The 19266-nt window shown below is 40.4% G+C and overlaps 2 protein-coding genes across 3 annotated transcripts in view; both read right to left on the bottom strand.

Annotated features, from left to right (window-relative positions):
- Positions 1 to 2739, bottom strand: part of LOC140931043 (solute carrier family 23 member 2-like) — a 17633-nt gene extending 14894 nt beyond the window's left edge. Inside the window, exon 1 of one of the 2 annotated variants that reach the window (XM_073380783.1) lies at positions 2582 to 2739. In XM_073380783.1, the coding sequence (XP_073236884.1) occupies positions 2582 to 2605 (24 nt within the window). In that variant the 5' untranslated portion in view covers positions 2606 to 2739. Of the gene's footprint in view, positions 1 to 214; positions 359 to 2581 lie in introns of those variants that run through there. The other variant, XM_073380784.1, reaches the window with a different exon arrangement.
- A 637-nt stretch (positions 2740 to 3376) lies between these two features.
- Positions 3377 to 14989, bottom strand: LOC140929686 (solute carrier family 23 member 2-like). Its single transcript, XM_073379413.1, has 11 exons — positions 14873 to 14989; positions 13631 to 13788; positions 12928 to 13019; positions 11845 to 11912; positions 11173 to 11329; positions 9835 to 9859; positions 8797 to 8920; positions 7683 to 7839; positions 6420 to 6673; positions 5359 to 5632; positions 3377 to 4960 (listed from the first exon to the last, which is right to left on the bottom strand). Exons 2-11 carry the CDS (start codon positions 13774 to 13776, stop codon positions 4632 to 4634), a joined length of 1626 nt encoding a protein of 541 aa, XP_073235514.1. The 5' UTR covers positions 13777 to 13788; positions 14873 to 14989; the 3' UTR covers positions 3377 to 4631.
- Between the last annotated feature and the right edge of the window lie 4277 nt (positions 14990 to 19266).

The raw sequence follows: 19266 nt of genomic DNA, 5'->3' as shown, positions 1-19266 counted from the left end.
AACAAGTGTATCGGTTCAGACCTACGTATCTGTAGGTTTTAGCTTTGAGGGTAGTTGTAAGTCATTTGCTTTTTTGCCTGTGGTTGCTTTGGTAAAGTCGCTTTTTTGATGTTAGTTGCTCAAGTATTGATATGGAGTTAAAGTTATTAAAGTCGTCAGCACGCCGGCGATACTAACTGTTACCGATTTTACTTGTTAACATTGTTTGCCTTACCTCGATTTCTTGTTTTACCATTATTTTCCTTTAAGCGCCGCTTTCACAAAGCTTATGAATTTGATGACAGTTATAAAAGCAAAGACTTCAGTGTACGATAACGCGCGAATTAAAATGTGGCCATCTCCGGAACGGGCACCGTTCAGTGGGCAGTAAAATAAGTCATGGGCCGTAGCGTGACCAAATTATACAGATCGCACGCATGTTAGTCTTATCATAATAATAGCATAGGTGTTTTGTCCAAGGGCGGTAATTCCGACGCACGTGGCAATTCGTGATGTTGATCGTCAGGTGCCTTTAGCATGAAGTTTTTCTGTCAAAGAGAAAAAGGTGCTAGTCACAGGTTTTTAGTTCTTCCGACCTTCGTCGCAACGAAACGGCGAGCATCGGACTTCGGAGGTTTTCTCACGCAACCGGCTCGATTATATAATACGTCAACAACAACTTGGACTTTGTACGAGATCAAAAGCACTAGATTGTGTTGATCTTAGCTCCTTAATTAGTGATGCTAACCCTAAATCCTAAGTAAACGATGCCAAGTTTCTCACTTTGTCGGGGCTAGTAAGGTCAATAGGGCGTGGATTACATGTCCGCCCCGGGCTATGCTTTTGCGTCGGCAAGAAAATCAGACCGGATAAGGCTTCTATTCACAAATAAGAATGGTGTTTTCTTTAACGGAGCGAGGCTGCGCTCGAAAAGGTTCTGTGACACACTTTAGTGTGGTGTGAACAGGTATTCTACGCATTTGGACCGAAATAGCGCAAGTGAATAAGTAGGAAGTAGAAGTTCTCACTGAGAAGGGAAGTGCTGCCGTTAGATGCGATGCGAATAGGACAAAGACAGTTTGTAGAACAGTTGAACATATGAATTCTTTTTTATTAAAGTCGATAACTTAGACTTGCTGGCATTATGAAACACTCAGAGCGTAATATAAAACATGAACCGATCACGATGACAAATATGCTTACATTCATACAACTCGCTAAGGTTTCAATACCATTTTGTAATTCATTTTAATAATTCACGAAATTCGAAAACAACAGCAGTGCTGATAGACTGTTTCTTCAACGAACAATCATCGTACACAGGATGACATGAGTTGCGTACAAATAACTTAAAGGCCAAAACTTATTTATTCACAGGTCAGGTAGATGTACAGCACATGCCGTTCAGTTATGTAACTTACAATCCTGATTCCCGAGATAACAATCTGTGTGACAAAAGATTACTCGCTATAACTAATCTTGAAACCTAGAATAAAAAAAAATAAATCGAAAAAATGTTCCGTACAATACTTCTTGAACTGTTCTTACCGTTTACGCCGTTTAAAAAGACAGCAAGCATCCGATAAACTACGATTTCTACACAGATCTTCCATGAAAGCAAAACAAACTGGCGGGTTGCTCCTAACAGAAAAACAGGCGCGGCAGCTAAGCACTTGCTTAAGCAAACCGCTGACTGCACAGCGCTGCAGTCACAGATGAACCATGGAACCATTGAACGAAATATCTCAAATCGCTCAAGAATATGGTCTACTGCCGGCTGATGCCCGGCAGCAAAGAGGACTGGAATTCAGAAGAAGAAGCCAGGCAATATGAGCGAGGACTGGGATTTACAGAACTAAGCATTGAATCAACCTACCAACACTGTCTTAATTGTGTTTCTCTAAAACATTCTAAAAATCAATTATAGATAATAAGATAGTCAGAGTCCAAAGAAATTCAATCTAACTGATGAATTTTTCGATCGAATGGAATTCCACCGAGATTTAAAAGCAACACTTGCGAAGTTTATGCAAAATATGTCAATCTCAGCTTAATCCACTCGCTTAGCAGGTCAGGGCAGCTAACCTGGTGTTTCTGGTTACCGGACAAAAAAGTGAAAAAGCCGTCCCACGAATACATAGCAATTCAAATTGTTATTATTTTCGAAAATCTCGTAAAACCTGGTCAAAAGGATAAAAAAGCTGCAGCGATTACAGTCAGCCAGACCTGTTAATTTCATTGTTGACGCCAAAATCTTCTGACCAGGGGCTGACCAGTCAGGACATTTGGTGTGGTCAGGTCGTCTTCAAAATGTTTGTGACCATCTCCTTACTTTTCTCTCCTTTGTGAAGTAAGTCAAGTTTATAACAAGCGTCAATATTTTTCAAAGGAAAGTGAAAACAATTTCAAAGGGAAAAGGATCGAAAGCTTCTGCGGAGTGAGTGCAATGTTGCTCGTCATCGGGAGCGTGAAATATTGCTACTCGTGAGCGAAAGGTGGAACATGTACGATCGAGAGAAACCCGAAGGTAATCATGGCAGTAAGAGTTACAGTTCGTCCGTGTTACTCGATCCACTTAGATTCATAGTATTGCTCGTCTTACCTCAAAGCCGTATTGGATTATCATTTTGCTTCCTTTCCTGACCTACTAAGCTTCCAGGAGAAATAGTTTAGTCTTCTAAACGTGATGGAGCAGGTCAAGACTGTTGGTTACTGCGCTGGCCGGTCGGTTTAAAGTCCGATTTACTGAAACAAAACCACGATGGCCTGCCAGTGGTAATCTTCAGTGGAATTCAACAGCACTAAACGTGACCAATTCATTTTTTGGAGCAATTTCAGAATACCACGGCCTCATCATTTACATTTGTCGGAACGCTTTAAAGAACAAGGAATAAGACAATAGGCACTTTTAGTATTCAATGATATGCAAAGAAGTGGTCGGGTATTCTGAAATTTAGCATATCACACTCAAGTTTATAGGATTACTTGGTTGACGTTCGAGGTATTCACTTTTTTTGGCGGGGCGTTAATTGTGAATTGAAATTGTCTCTCATATCAATGACTGGAACTATCAAGTCCAGAAGAATAAAGCCTGGCTCAGTAATTAGCACGCTCTTTACGTGTTTGTCCACTTACATGTCTCTTGAGTATTATTTTACAACTGTTGTGCATTACTTTAGCAGCAAGACAAATAGCTTACAGTTAGTCACGGAAGGCTGGAAAAAGCGAACGAACTGAGATACTGAGCACGTTTTCAATGCGGTTTAGTCGCGTGGCGATCATTATAAAGGAGAACTTGCTGTCAGTCTAGCAAAAAGTCAACCTCGTCAAACGTCTGAAGTGATTTTCGCTTGATTTACCGGGATTTTATTTGCTATTAAGTGAAAAATCGGCAAGGATATTTATAATATCTAGTCAATGTAATTATACATTGTAAAAGATAATAACCTTCCTCTCGTTGAAAATGCTTTGAATACGAGCAAAAGGCGCCAATTACAACTAACTGTAACTATTCTGGTAAACTTTCAAAAAGTTCAGTAAACTAATTGTATACTGGCAATATATTATACTTTGAACAGTGAATTAAAGAACTTTCAATTTCCTTAGCTTTTGCAAATTTCTTTCATTATAGTGTCGTTTATTAACCGTAGGCACAAATCAAAAGCAATACATCTGTTAGTTTCGCATAAGTTATATATTTGGGAGCTGAAGCAAAAAGGTTATTCTGCAACGCATGTCAACCGGAAGTAAACTGTTTGCATTCTTGGGCAGTGGTTTTGCTGTCTTTTCGGGCAAAATCATCTCCATAAGAGTAAAGACACTTAGCAATTCAATTTTGGAGCTTTAAGGTATATTAAAAGGTAAAAAGGTCTGACTCGTGACGTGTGTCGCTAAAAAACGCTTTTTGCTTGCGTGAGCTACCCATACTTGTTTCAGCTTACGTCACGGCAGCCATGTTGGTTGATCTGACAACAACAAAAGTGAGTTTCCCTCCGCTGGGATCGGAAATAAATTCTTTTTCTTACACAAATTGTTCGCAAAAAGTTTTATTGTTTGGTCAGCCAACGAGGCTGCCTTGTTACATTGTCGCAAAACCAAGAGAAAGGTTAAAATCCGACGTTTCTAGAAGTATAGTCTAGTATAGTCTGTAGTATGGAATGCTGGCGTATTTTTTGGGGCAGCGAAAGTTCCTTGTTTTTGCTCGTAACAGAGAGGAGAATTGTGACGTCAGGTTACCATGGTAGCAAGTTTTCTTGATCTCAACAATCTTCCGTGACAGAGACGATCATTTGCATTGTCGAACGATGGAAGAAAAGTATGGGATACCGTTTTGTTCCTGAGTGCAACTATGCGCAGGAAAGTCATACTTAATGTCAAATTTTTCGTCTTTTTTGTCACATTTCCAGAGCCATGATTTTTTTAGATTCAGAAATTTTGCTACCATGACAACGGGACGTGGCGATTTCTCCATCTTTGAGTTTATCATCGAGGAAAACTGGGGAGAGCAGAAATTACAACCCCTCCCTTTGACAGGCCATAACCTTTCCGCTATTTGCATTTCAGTATTGTGGTTCAGCAACATGGCGATTACGCGAACAAAAACACCAGCAATGCAGTCTATAGGATTACTACCCACAAGTACACTGTATATTTTACAGTTTGCAATTTTCGTCATTGTCCATCTCTCCAACATGTGTTGGAAGATCTTTTTGGCCGTTTTCATACGGCAGGAAAGGCAGATATTTGGCCGCTCTGCAATGACTCAGTCTCTTAAGACAAAATGGAAGATCATACACGGAAACGGAAGCAGTATCAAACTGCTCTTCGCCTTCGTCGTCTCCCAGGTGTTGCCGCCATGTTTTTAGCCCGCGTTCTTCTTCAGTACCAGGAATGGTGTTGTCCAGAATCAACGCTACTATGCATCCTACAGCCATGCTTGTTTTCAACAGAACAGTAACTATCTGGTCGATTTCTGTTACACCTATTGAAATAATTATTACCCTTTTATATGGTGTACAAGGCTCTCAGGTAGCAGAGACACCGCGAATATACATAAGAAGCGCACGATCTGGTGCATTCTCTCTTCCCAGTCCCCACGCGGTTTTCACATCACTTTTTTGACTGAACGACTGCACTACTATCTTGGAGCCTAGAGCAGGCTGCTCTTGAAAAACTATACTTTCCATTGAAAAATGGTACCCCTTTCTCATACCTGATTGAGAATTTGCATCACTTTTCTAACTCTTGGAATGTAATGGGAGAACATGATTAAAATGGTAACGCCATAAACTGTGTCCGCGCGAAATATTTTGATTATAGGCCCCTTTAACTACCTAAATGAAACGTTTTTACTTAAACTCATGAAATCCCTGTACATACCTGTGTCGATGGCCTTTGGATTATTCTCCATGTAGTACGGAAGAGCTAATCCAAAAACAATAGAAAAACCAACTATAAACAAGTTTCTGGAAGAATTCATGTCAGCAAACTGTAGGTTAGAGATTCCGACGGCGGAGATCATACCAAACATGACCATAAAGACTCCACCAACGATAGGATCTGGAATGCTGACAAAGAGCGCGCCTATTTTTCCAATAATGCCAACAGTCATTACAACAAAAGCACCCCACTGGATCACTCGACGACTACCAACCTAAGAACGAAGTAGTGTAAGATAAGTTAGAAGTTGAACTTAAATTGTAATGGTGCCATGAATGCTTAAGTACTGTTACCTTTTTCCATCTTCCAGGGGCACGAAGTACCAGTTACTTACACCCAGCTATTGTATATATACCTCAGTCCAGGGGCGGGTCCAGGGAAGATGGCCGATTAACATGTTTGTTAGAAAGGTTTAATTTGTACTTTATTTCCGTGTTTGGCGTGATATCGTGTGCGGCGGAGGAGAGAGTACACGATTTTCGAGTAGTTATGTAAGTATTTAATCTATTTTGCTGCGTTGTAAAAATTTTATGTCCCTACCCATCCTTTCTCAACTGTAATACTTTGAGGACACCATAAGAAAAATGAATTAAACTTAACGTTTTGTTTCGAGGCTGATTGGAATCAGCCAACACCGTTATAGATCCGCAACTGCAGTCGTCTGTAAAGGTACCGTGTACTCATAATCCTGCGATAACCAGTTCACTCTCACTTTGACCACTAGTTGAGTAGTTTGTCTCTTGTTCTGTGTCAGCCACCCCCCCTCCTTATTAGCAAAGCAAGTTTCTAAGAAAAGGGTTAGATTCTTAGAAACGAGGGGAGATGTATCGGAGTAGCAATGAAAAATTGGTTTTATCAGTTGACTTGATATGACAAATTTTCTACAGGTTCAGAGGCTGCTCTCATTTTCACCAGCAAGGGTCCCATGACATGTTTCACATGTTTCACTTTAGTAAACAAAACAGGACATAATTAAACTGCAAAACGATTGCCTGATGTACCTTAGTGATACCAATAGCTCCAATGTTCTCACTATATGAGGTTGTACCATTTCCAGTTCCAAAAGCTCCCGCTAAAAGACATCCAATTCCCTCCCAGGCAATCCCACGATTGATCGCATGTTTTGGAGGAGGGGGAGCTCCTGATAATCTCGCGCATGCGTAGTAATCTCCTACAGACTCGATGATGGAGGCTAATACACCGGCGAGTATCCCGAACACTCCTGCGGCACTAACCGTGGGCATTCCCCATTGACCTGGGTTAAAAAACACAAATGTAATACTAGAATTGTTCAAAGCGACTATAACACTTGCACTCGAAGATGGCGGTGGTGCATGGGTTGGAGGTGGGCGGGGATGGGAGAGTGTATGATACAAGACACCCATGGGCTCCCGACACCTATCGATCTGAACCTCTAAAGTAGCAGATTTGTGAGCCACCATTTAAGGGTGCGTTTTATTTTCTAACTACAAAACGCGTCACATTTTTTTAAAATACTTGTCACGTTACACCCTCCCTAATGTTGATACACGTATACCGTAAAATTCCGAAAATAAGCCCCTCCAAATATAAGCCCCCCAAACCGGTAACGCAAAATATCCTCCGTTAAATCGCCCCTCCAAATACAGGCCTCTCCCCGGGGGCTTGAACTTGGAAAATTGCCCTCAAATACAAAGTAAAACAAAGAAAAAACGGCACATTTACTTCCAACTACAAGGCTAGCCCTATCGATTTTCAAAAGCAAATTTCCCTCCGAATATAAGCCCCTCCAAAAATAAGCCCGTCAAAAAGGGCCTTTGAAAAATATTACGGTAACCCATTTGCAAGTATACGTGAATCTCAACATTAAGGAAGGAAGGAAGAAGTACACTCTGGGAAAAGTTAAATAAGTTGGTTGAAAAGGCGTGACATGAGAAATCCTCAGTTTCAGTCTATTGTGTCAACGAAATTTGACGAGTATTATTACGGGAGTTTTGATCATCTTCTTCGGCTCCTTGCTCTGGGATGGCATGTTTTCTCTGATTCCCGTGTTGAATTCCAACAAGGATTATCTCTGTTTAAGTCCGAATAGAATTCGGGTCCAGAATGGGATAAGGTAGTTCTTGCTTCTATGTAAACGAATCCAGAACACGTCTGGTCAACTATCGGAAAGAAATCCGGGGAGCTGATGAAACTTCCCATCACTGTATGAGATATTATTGAAGCTGCTTCTGCTTCATGTGAAGAGGAATAAACTATGCACTATGTTCACGGACAAGCTTTACCTGGGTACGGAAATCTGAACCATTTTGCATCTTTCAACACACCAATTCTAGCATCAGTTCTTGCCTTGTACTGAGGATTGTTGGGATCTGAGGGGAAACCTCCTGCTACCGTGATGATAGCACAAATCATCCAGGAAACGGCGATCGCCAGAATGATCTTGGAAAGGATGGCACGTATAATAAGGAATGAGTCTCTAAGCAAGAAGCGATATTAAAGTGATTGTGGAAGACGATTTCTTAATTGATTTGGCTCCTGCATTGTTGTACTGTCGCGAGGTAAAGCAACAACAATAAAAATCGTGACTAGATCACGCATCTTTGGACAGGCTGGAGATGTTATTACTTCACATCTCGAATAATAGTAAAAAAAGTCAGAATAATAAAATCTCTGCATTCCAATGGGAGCGGATGATCTCAAAACGCAGGCCTTTTAAGCACATTTGCGATAGGGGTACTTTAATATCTTTACATACCAAATTGCCATCTTTAGATAGATTTTCAGTGATTGAATCCTATAGTCAGTTTGGAACCCCTAATCCCTATGTGGGAAGGGGAGGATCATCTCGCGAACAATACGTTTTCTAACGAGTGAAGGGTCAACTTTTTCCCAGTTAATCATACTACATCTTCATTAAAACCCGGCACCAACTATAGAACCGTACTGCCAGTTGTTATAATTCCAGATTCCAAATGAGTGGAAAAAGCAACATTTGTACTTTGTTAATATAGCTGGAAACTTTTTCCTGACAGCGCGCGTTCTCATTGGTTACTTTGAGGTCGCATGACCTCTAACAATAAAACCGTTTCCCGCCAAAAACTCTGAGCAGGCAACATTGAAAAATCTTTGACGTCAGAGGGTAACAGTGCACTGTTACCCGCGAATGTTGACCGACGACCGCCGTTACAGCGAGGTTTAATGAATTTCCAGCTTCAAAATTTCCCGCTATAAAGACTGATCCCTCGGGATTCTCGGGAAACAACATTAACTGTTTCCCTCGGAACCAGTCATTAAGCATTAAATGTGTTCAATTCAAAGGGTACAGACGGCAAATTGTTGTTGCTCGAAATATCATCTGGTTTCTCTTTTGTTTTCGTGTCAATATTAGATACTCACAGGAAAAAGCCTGAATAACGGGTAATGACCAACGTAGAAACCACCTCGATCTTTGCTATATTCTGGCACAGGAATCTTGACATTGGTTAGGTATTGGGAAAACAGAGCTATTAACGCGATGGTCCTGAAAAACAAAGAAGACTGCTTTTACTACAATCACCAGACAAAGATAGAACTACCTTTTGAAACTGGTCTACTTCCTTTCGATAAAAAAGCAGATTTCTGCTGGAAAGAAAACTACTTCACCCATTCTTCTTACGCGACCCCTGTTGTATACAATTAGGGCCGTTTATACCAGAGAAAATAAGCCGCGACTTACTACGGCCGCGTCTTACATAAGACGCGGAGGACCATTTATACGAGTACGGCTTGTATAAGACGCGAACTACTCGTATAATGGTTCACGGCTTAGTACGCGGCAAGACCGGTTCAATGATGACGTGGGTTGTTTTGGTGCCTCGTGTAATTTGCAGCAATGGCTCGAGCGAACAAAAAAGCCAAACAATTGGTTTTTGTCAGGAAAATCGCCGTATTTAACTCTTTTTTTTTGGTTCAAATTAGCATTTCGGTCAAGATAAGCGCTGGGCTGTTGCGAAACTTGTGCGGAAACCTCGACGAAGAGTTTGTCAGCGATCAATCGAGTGGTTTGTAAGGAGATGTTCCAGCGATGGATGAGGTAGAGATGAGACGAGATTTCCGACTCTCTTGTGCAGCAGGTCATATTCTGCCACTGCAGCGCACGTTTCTCGACCATGAAGGTCTAGGATATAATTGAAAACAGGGCATGTGCAGCAATCGTTCACGGCTTCAGCAAACCGCAGCTTGGTTACGCCCAGCCCAAATCTCGTCGGCCAGGATAAGCCGTGGATTGAGCTAGCCGTGGGTTTAATAGGCCGTGAACGTAGATTTTGCACCGTTTATACGGGGTTTTCGCGTCTCATATAAGCGGCGGCTTATGTTCTCTCGTATAAACGGCCCTATGTATTTTTGCATTATAGCTGAAAAATACGAAAGACTTTTCTGTAAAGACGTACTTACGCCATTGAAATTCCCCAGTGATTGCCTATAAACAGTAAAAAGAGTATCAGAGTCAATTATGAAGGCATGTAATAGTACTAACTTTTTAGTCTGTGATCAAAATCCTGTAGTTTGACCATTGGAAAAAAAAACCTCTTCATTTTAACAGTACGTACTTGCTTTAATTTTGGAGACTGTGGATCTAATGCTATTAGTGTGTGATCATTCAAATGAAACCTCTTCAGTAGTACTTTCACATGGTGCTATTTATCTAGTATGTAGTTCTAACTTTTGAGTCTGTGGATGAAATCCTATGCTGTGACCATTCAAATGAAACCTCTTCAACACTACTTTTACATGGTACGATTTAGTTAGCGTGTAGTTCTAACTTTTCAAAGAATGTGGATGACATTAGTGTCGTCAAGTTAAACATCGCTAACCTTCACAAAGCCGTCATTCCGCGGAATAAATCCACGGAAATCAAGAGCGGATTTATGTGTGGGCCCAAGGGGCCCCGCCCCCCCTTTTGTCCGAGAATTTTTTTTCTTTTGTAAAAGTGTGTCGGATGGTACTTCGAGTATTTTTACTTAAATATATTCTCTTTAATAAACATTGTTAATAAGAAGTTTATCGAACGTTGTCTTTGCCGGGAGGTTGTGCTCTCGCCGCAATCGCTTCGGCCTCTGTTAGCGTCCTAACGCTTTTACTTCTTTGACTACAACCACAGCTGTGGTTTATTAAATATTTCAGCATTACATGTTCAATGTGGAATCCAGGTTTTTGGTAAATTTAAGCGTCCAGAATGCACTAGATTGCATCTCAGAGAACTTCAATCACAAAACTTTTCCCCCAGGAGCATGCGCCCGAAACTCCCTAGAAAAGTGGGCCGTTCCTCACGCCATTCGCTATCGCGTCCATCTTGCCACTATATACTATATTTCTACGCCCCCTCTATTACAAAATTCTCCGTCCGCCCCTGAAAATCGACCTTATCTATACACGTGTATTGCTTAATCAAAACCGTTCTCTGCATAACTCTTTTGATACCAAAATAGTCTGAAATTGATGTGTACAATTCATCCTATCTGGTGTACTCTAGCGTTGGGAACATCGACATGCTGTCAACTGAAGGGTTTTAAAAGGAGACTTCCATTTCAGCAGACAGTTCATAATGAAGTGTCCGCATTTGCATTATGAATGATAATCTGTCGATTGGGCAAGAAACAAGTGTCCGCTGTCCGCATTAACGGGTGTCCGTATTGAGCGGGTAGAGTTTAGAGAAAATGTAAGGGCTTTCCCCAGGGACAATGAATATTGTCCGTAATAACGAGGTGTCTGTAAAGCGAGGTTCGACTGTACCTGCATTTCCAGCTGCTACTTTGAAGAGTGCCACGCCCACCAGGGTTATTGTTGGTGCTATGGTCAATGGTCCGATGAAGCGAAGGAGAAAGCCAACAAGACCAGTGAAACCAATGACAATTTGGAATAACGACGACACCATTATGGCACCTTGGATCTTTAATATACATGTAAGATAAAAAATACTGAATAAGGATATGTCTGGAATGCGAACAGTCGACTCTTTTGGTGTCGGAGTTAAAAATGTGTAACTGTGGCTAAATACGTTTTGCATGCACTAGCTGCTGTTCACGAGCGTTATACTTGTCCGTCTGTAGCTTCCTCTCCATAATCTTTTTTATTTTCAGCGGACCGGCTATTTCTGGCAACCCATTCCTTGAGGATCACTTGATCCTAGCAAGATTTAGATATAATTGAGACAGACACTGTTGATCACTATTTGTGATTTTCTGACCTCCCTACCAATTTTAATTGGTAAAATTTATTTATTTTAAAGAATAAATAAATTTTCTGACATATGAATTACTCAAAGGTAGATTATATTAACAATATACAAGAACCAAAAAGGAAAATACGGGCGTCGTTGGTTGCACTTACTTCAGTCGGTACTGTGCAGCTCATAGCAATAGCAATATAGAAATAATAACCGGTTATCCATAATCAAGCTCTTACCTCTCTCATGCGGGGTCTCCAGATGTCATCATTGTTGATAAGGGAACTGATAGTTGAGTTACTGTTATCTTAAAAGGGGAAAACATACCAGGTCAGTTGGAAAACGATACAACGGTAGAACCACTGCGCCCTTTATCTAACAGGTCACATGTTGGTTCACCTTCTCCTCCTGCGCATATGTGCAGGTCAAGTAAAACTCACGACTACGGGCAGTTAAAAAAACAATCTCTATCTACATCCTGCCTAAACCCTAAGCCTATTCTTGCAATCGCTGTGATTTCTTGTAAGACTTAGGTAGGCTTTGATAGATTGCGCCAGCATAATGATTGGCATTCGTCATCACAAACATAATTTTCATCTATTTTCCGAAAAAACCACTGCTAGCAAAATTCGCACCTTTGGCTAGTTTTGCAGCACATATATATTTGATTGGCATTACTGATCATGCAACCAATTTTTTTGGCCCGAGATCAGTGTTACAGGCAAATCCATCTTTTGCCTGCTTAGTGTCACATTCATTAGACCTGCGTCCCACAGGAAATGACCCAGGACTCTTTCCACTAGACTCAAAGCATGCGTATAACTATCGCGGGTACCGAAGATGGGGCCCGCGTTTTCATAGTTGTCAGATAGTTTTGTTGTTTCAGTGGTTTACCTTTCTAAGTGTTTAGTTGTAAAAAGTTTCTCATTGCATAGTTATTGAGGTGTTTTTACCAAATTTAAAGTAAAAAGTAGAAGCATAATTTCTGCATTTTTTGCTAAAACGAGGATAATTTACAAAAAATAGCATAATTATTGGCACAATTTTAAAAGTATACGAACACTTTTGCGAGCACAATCTATCAAAGCCTAGACTAAGGACGAACTCCTAGGTCTGTCCATTCAAAGGTAAAATCTTCCAGTTAAATAACTTGCAGCCTTCCAAATCGCGGGCCCTCTGATTGTTCCGTTTTGCTTCGGATAGAGTTTTTCCGTACCGGAGAAGTCCTATTTTCGATATTTTACACAAGAATAAGGACTAACTTGAACTAAACTGGAAAGTAAAATAAAATTGCCGCAGTTACTTGTTCGACATAAACTGACCTTCTGTTTTAGGACATGTCCATTGAGGCAAAGACAAGATTGCAAATGTTGGTGTAATAAAGGCAAAAGTTCCACCTTGAACAATGGGAAGCCTTCAGAAAAGGAAAAGAAAAACTTGCATGAAGAAAGGGCTCTCAGAGCAGTTTTGTCAGTTTTCTTTTGAGTGGGACTTCATGGTATACAGACCCGAAGCTGCTTCTACAAAACTCTTTATCGACGTCGTCCCGAATTGAGCGTCTGTGCAGCGTAAATTTTGCGGTTTTGTGTGAGAATTTTCAGATTGTATATGGACAACTTTGCACAAAACAGTAACGTGAGGCACTTCAAAGATCAAGAAAACACCTTTGAGTGTATCACCAAACACGATGGAAGCGATCATGTGCATGCGCTTAGTCACCAATGAGAGCTCAAGCCAAAGTGCGTAGTATACGAAAAGCACGGGAAAATGTATGCTAGCGAGCTAAGGATGTTATTGGTTTCCTCTTTGCTATTTGTAGTGTTTGTTCTGTTTTGGGAATCCTGATACACAACACTATTGGGTCCTATTGAAAATGCGTCAAGGATCGGTGCAAATTGTTTGATAGACATATATTATCACTTTCGGACTCTAATAGCCTTTATTTTAAAGTTTTATTAGAATAGCTCTTTTACCCTTTCAATCACAAGAAAAGCATAATTAAAAACATTAGCAATCAATACCTACCTGATCCCAAGCAAAGTCTGCAGTAATGTTACAAGTCCAGACACAAAGTATATGGTACTAAGGACTTCGCTGATGGCGAGTGAATTATTTGCAAAACACATCGGTTCGCTGATGATGAATGGAATGGCAAGTGTTGATCCCAGCATGGTTAGAAAATGCTAAAAAGAAATAAAGAAATAATCTGAGAATTCTCAGCTGTTTATGGAAATTTGGCTATTGACCTCTTCTTGCTCGGGTGGTAGCCAATCAGAATACACTGAGGATTTGCTTCATCTTACCCGCTCGCGGATACAGTCATATAACAACGGCTAGTGTTATAGTCTGGGGCTAGAGAACCATTTGCGTTTCAGCAAACTCAGCTAGAACTATTGGAGGTAGGTGATATCTTGCACGATAAGAAAGACAGTCAAGAAACTGCTGGCCATCAAGCCCGGGGGGGGACTCCCATATGAAACAGACGGGGATGCTCGTCGTCTCGCCTAGGGGTGTAAATTTTGGATTTTGGTCTCGCTTAGGGTGTTCCGGGCAAAGCGCCAATATTTTAAGCCGCCAAGGTCTCGTTTAGGGTTCCGCGAAGCACTTGAGATTAATGACTATGCTTTTAAATTACTACTTTTAGATAAAAGCATTCGATGATTATGACTGTCTTTATATTATTAAAACTCATTGCATGTCGTATTTGTGTGTTTTTAAGCGGTCTCTTTTAGGGGTCAAAATTTGCTTAAGCCACGCCCAGATTGGTCTCCTTTAGGGGTCATAAAAAGCTTGAGCCACGCCCCGATGGTCTCCTTTAGGGGTTAAATTCAAAATTTCTGACGAGCATCCCCGTCTGTTTCATATGGGAGTCCCCCCCCCGGGCCATCAAGCCATGTTGGAATAACGTTTGCGCTTATGACATGCGTGATGTGCTATCTTGACGTTTTGTATAAAAATTATTCATAAGCTTGAGCTCGACCCTTTTATTTATTTGTGATTTCGTCTTTACATCATAAATTATCCATATCTTAATCCCTAAGCTAACAGTTACATGTTACAAAGTCAATCAATTCTCTGGTGACATATAGTAACCTTTCACGGACGGTTTTTAAACAAGCATTTGTTTGCTCCATATACTTTGTGGTAAAGTTAACTGATCATTTAATGACTGATTGACTGATTGATAGCTTTGAAAGAGAATGATTAGCACACCTACGTTATTAAATAAGGCAAAAGTAGTAACAAAAGAATCGCCTTAAATATTACCTGAAAGCCAAGCAATAGGCAGACGTACCACGGCGGACTCTCGTCAATAAGGTACGATAGTCCAAGAGCTCTTTTTTTCTTCTTATTCTCATGAGGCGATGGGTCACCAGAGTCGTTCAGCTTGAAAAAAGAGTCATATGTTAGAAAGGAATATAATATGTATACAAACTCGATTGTATTTCAAACAAACACACGCCAACGCCTGGATATTTTCTACATCACGTGACATTTTGGTAGAGCCGTTCCGTTCTGCATTGGCAACCCACTTTAGGCACTGCGTTCAATTCTCCTTACCTTTTCCTATTTATAAAAGAATTCCTGATTGTCAGTGAACGCGAACTCTAGATGTCGAACTCGAGGTTTCAGGATTCCCTAAAGTATTGCGGTTTACTTAAAGCCACTTAAATAATGTATTTGTCACGTAATTAGTGCAGTTAAAGTTTTCACTTAAATTGTCTATCTTAGATCTTGTTCAGTGGGGCTCGGCTAAGTCATAGATAATCAAAAATGGACGATTGGAAGCGGATTGCTGTTTTTTCGCAGTTCGTACCAGTTTGCCCCAGTTTGTTTGATTTGAAGGTGTGATTTATATTGTTCGCGAATCGCCTCTATTTGTCATGCAGAGACAAGTGATTTGTCAATAAAAGCATTTCTCTGACCAATTTGCAGTTTAGAGATCGTAGGTAACGGAGATATGCAAAATCGGAAGAGTACTTAACATTTAAATGGTAAAACCGGAAATGGTTTGTGCCATTTTACTTTGGGAAATTCAGAACTCTATGGGCTATATATGTTCAGTTTTGGCGATGCAATGTTCGTTTTCTCGTCTTTCCACCGGCTGATTTGGATTTACTTTGTAGTCTTTGTAGCGAGTCCCTTTCCAACAATATTAAATCTATTGTTAAATGTTTTTGTTCGAGAAATTCAACGCGATGGCTCGTGTACTGGTAAGCACTCATACCTTGGCACTTTGTTTTCTCCCAGAATTCTAGCTGGGTGCTTTAACTTGTAAATTAACTAAGGCAATTTTCAAGGTTAGGGTTACACGCGGCCCGTCAAAATGCATCAACTGTTGGAATCTAGACATCATGATAAAAGAAAGGTATTATACCGTATTATAGAGCGTGGGCCATAAAGTCCATGTCATCCTAGAAAACCGGCTTCACGTAGTAACCTCCGAGCAAACAAATTTTATGCTTGTTACAAGAAAAATGTTTGTGTGACAGGTCACCGTTTTAATACAAGTGGAGGACTCAACACTGACTTGATAATTTGATAAAGCAAAAATACCTTTTAGACGTGAGTCAAAAGAATCTCATCAAAGATTCAAAAGATCAGGTTCAGCATCTCAAAAAAGTATATTTAATCAGGTCCTTTTGATTTTGCTCATTTGAAAACATGGCCTGTCACAGGTCATGTTGATTGGAGAGCAAACGATCGTTACTCATAATGTATCTGCAGCAGGTGGGTTTCCGAAGATCGCTGAACGATTATTAGCTTTGTTAGGAGTCTTTTAGGGAACGGGGTAGGTGATAGTCCTGCCGTAGCCTTGAAGATTTCTTGGCTAAAAGCGCGAATTTGTTCTTTGTCCTACTTGATGATTGCTATTGCAATTGGTAAGAAAACAACTGTGAGCAGTCATCGATTGCCAAATTTCGCAAACACAACACCAAATCAAGTATACGTTACCCGGATACGTTATCGTAAAAAGAAACTAACCCTTTTGCATTTAAGCATTTTGTATACAGTCTTGACTCAACCTAATTGTACTTACCAAAACTAATTACTAATTAAAACGTCTTAGGCCTTTTTATGTTCACGACGTAAAACAAGCACAACTAAAGAGAGAACCTGAAATGATCATAGTTTACCCGCAGATCGCTACTGGACTTATTGGCCACTGTACGTGCCCAAATTAACGTAAAAGGTTTCATTGAAAGTGTATCTGTGGCAGCTAAAGCTAAGGGATTTTCTGAGAGAAGCGCTTGCATATTTGATAGCTTAATAAGCTTTTTTTTTATAGGGAAAGGTATAAATTTCCTCACTTACTTCAAAGTCGTGGGTTACCATTGTTATTCTCACAATACAACAGTCCTCGAGGCCTTCTTAAGCGATGCTCCTATCTGCTATCCTAAATTAGGCCAATCTATTTCTCTTTCGTATTCTTAAGAACTGAAATCAATTTGCCATGGTAGAGTTCTTATTTACATGAATTTGGCATTCTCGGTGATTATAAAGGCTTTGTCATGTTAAGTTACTGCCAATCACAATGTAAGAACAATCTTTAGGTCACGCAATGGCAGGAAATAACTATAGCAATATCGCAATATAGCAATATAGCAATATAGCATATCGATCTTTATCGGGGCATTTTTAGACCCCAACTACTGGAGCCAGGTAGTTAGCCTTAATACTCCAGGTAAAAAAGGGCTTGGGGTCTAAAATACAAACACAAAGGACAAAGATCTCGGGAAAATTATCCTAAGGAAAGCCAACTTAAGGCAGACTAATCGCTTACATTATATAACTGACACCAATTTCCGGCTGCGTACGGAATTGCAATGAACAGTCTTGGACAACGTCTTTTGCAGACTAGATATATCAAAATTCAACAAAACGGACGACGACACTGTTGAAAATTCTCGGCTTGATCGTTAGCAAGAACCTGGTTTCAGAACAGGTGCACGGAAAAGAAAGGAAACGAAAGTAAACAGCAAAGTTGAAAAACGTAAGAGCTCTACCACGAAAAAAAAAAACGGCAAAAGCTGACCGACCAGAAGTGGTTTCCTTGCTAACCGAGTTCCACTGTATCAATGCTCTAATATACTTATACTCTGACTACAAGTGTAAGGAAATAAATACAGGCGAGAACGCGTTTAAGGCAACAAATCTAATATATAGATTTAGCCAGTGCTAAAAGCGAAGCTCTGGTTAATAATACGTGTAAACAAAAAAAATTAAATCCTGTAATGCTAAACGGGGACGACAACGAAATTGGCTTCAAGACTAATAGATCTAATTAGCAAAAAAACAAATTGCACGTGCAGCACACTTTTTCTTCTAATTAGCAAAAAACAACTTTGCACGTGCAGCACGCTTTTTTGTCTTTCCCTTACCGTTGTTTTGCACGACTACAACGCTGTTTTGTACGACTAAAACGTCAAACTTCCTAGTTACACATTATATTTATGGAGGAATTGTCGTATGTGCTTACCCAATATTTTGTTTCATGTTCGCTTTTTTTTTCACTGCCGCTCATTTTCACCTTGCTGGCCGCTAGCATTTCTCATTTTCTCACCGCCGCTTTAAATTTACATGTTTTTCTTCCTACGAAATTCGTCTCCTTTGTTTTCAGTAACTCGCTCTAGCTCTTTCTCTGTTATCCACGTTAGTTTTAACACAAAAAATAACGCCGAAAAAGACACGACTTTGGTATAACTGTGGTGCGGACGGACGGTCGGGCGGGAGGTCGGTCGGTCGGTGTACGGTCACGTGATTACCAAATTTTCTCGGATGGGTAGATTACCACATTTCCTTAGCTATGGGGCTTCGCCCACGCGCGGCGCGAGGTGCCGCCCGTGGAGCTCCGCTACAATCTCAGGGACGACGGATGCTAGTCGGAAAATTAGAATTAAGACGGAACCCATTAGAAAACTGAGCAATTCTAATTTTCAGTGGACAAAAACCTCGTACCAGAATAATTTCAATCATGCTGCATTCTTTTCTACACTTCTTCGAGGGCTATAAATGTAATTTATAAAATAACTAAGTTAGAGCGCTCGCTCTGATTGTCCGAGAGGAGTGTTTGCGAGAGAGTATGTAAACATGGTTGTGACGTCAAGATGTTTTGCGTTTCGCGCGCTAATCACGCAAGCTGAAAGTTCAAAAAGTTTTTTAGTTTAATACTCGACAAGTTTACTTTATTTACCCATTCCTTCGTCGGCTGAAACTTGGAAAATCTTTACAGACAAGCTGTGTCAATTTTTTTTCGCTCAAGCTGAGATTTTAAGCGAGAAAATCCGTATTTTGGAAAGCATCTTTCGACAAAACAAGAAGCGATTACGCGTGTAAGACTTGGTGTACAAGGCTAGTAAGAACTTCTCTTCTAATCAGTGCCATGACAAAGATTTTTGGGTTTTTCTCCCGGGAATGTTATTTTAAAAATGAATACAAAACGTTTTTCCTGTGTTTGCATAGCCTGATATAAACAGTCGAGGGGTTGGGAGAATTCTCGACAGGTATGCAAACCCTCGACTTCATCTCGGGTTTGCATAACTGTCTCGAATTCTTCCAACCCCTCTCGTGTTTATATTAGGCTATGCAAACAAGGAAAACGCTTTCTATTGCTTAAAAGTTATAAGAAATAACTCCAAGGAAAATTAAAAGGTTCCTAT

The sequence above is a fragment of the Porites lutea genome, chromosome 3 (genome assembly GCF_958299795.1).
Source record: "Porites lutea chromosome 3, jaPorLute2.1, whole genome shotgun sequence".
Taxonomy (NCBI): Eukaryota; Metazoa; Cnidaria; class Anthozoa; order Scleractinia; family Poritidae; genus Porites; species Porites lutea.
The sequence above is the reverse complement of the archived record's forward strand: the minus strand, read 5'-3'. Positions and strand labels throughout refer to the sequence as shown.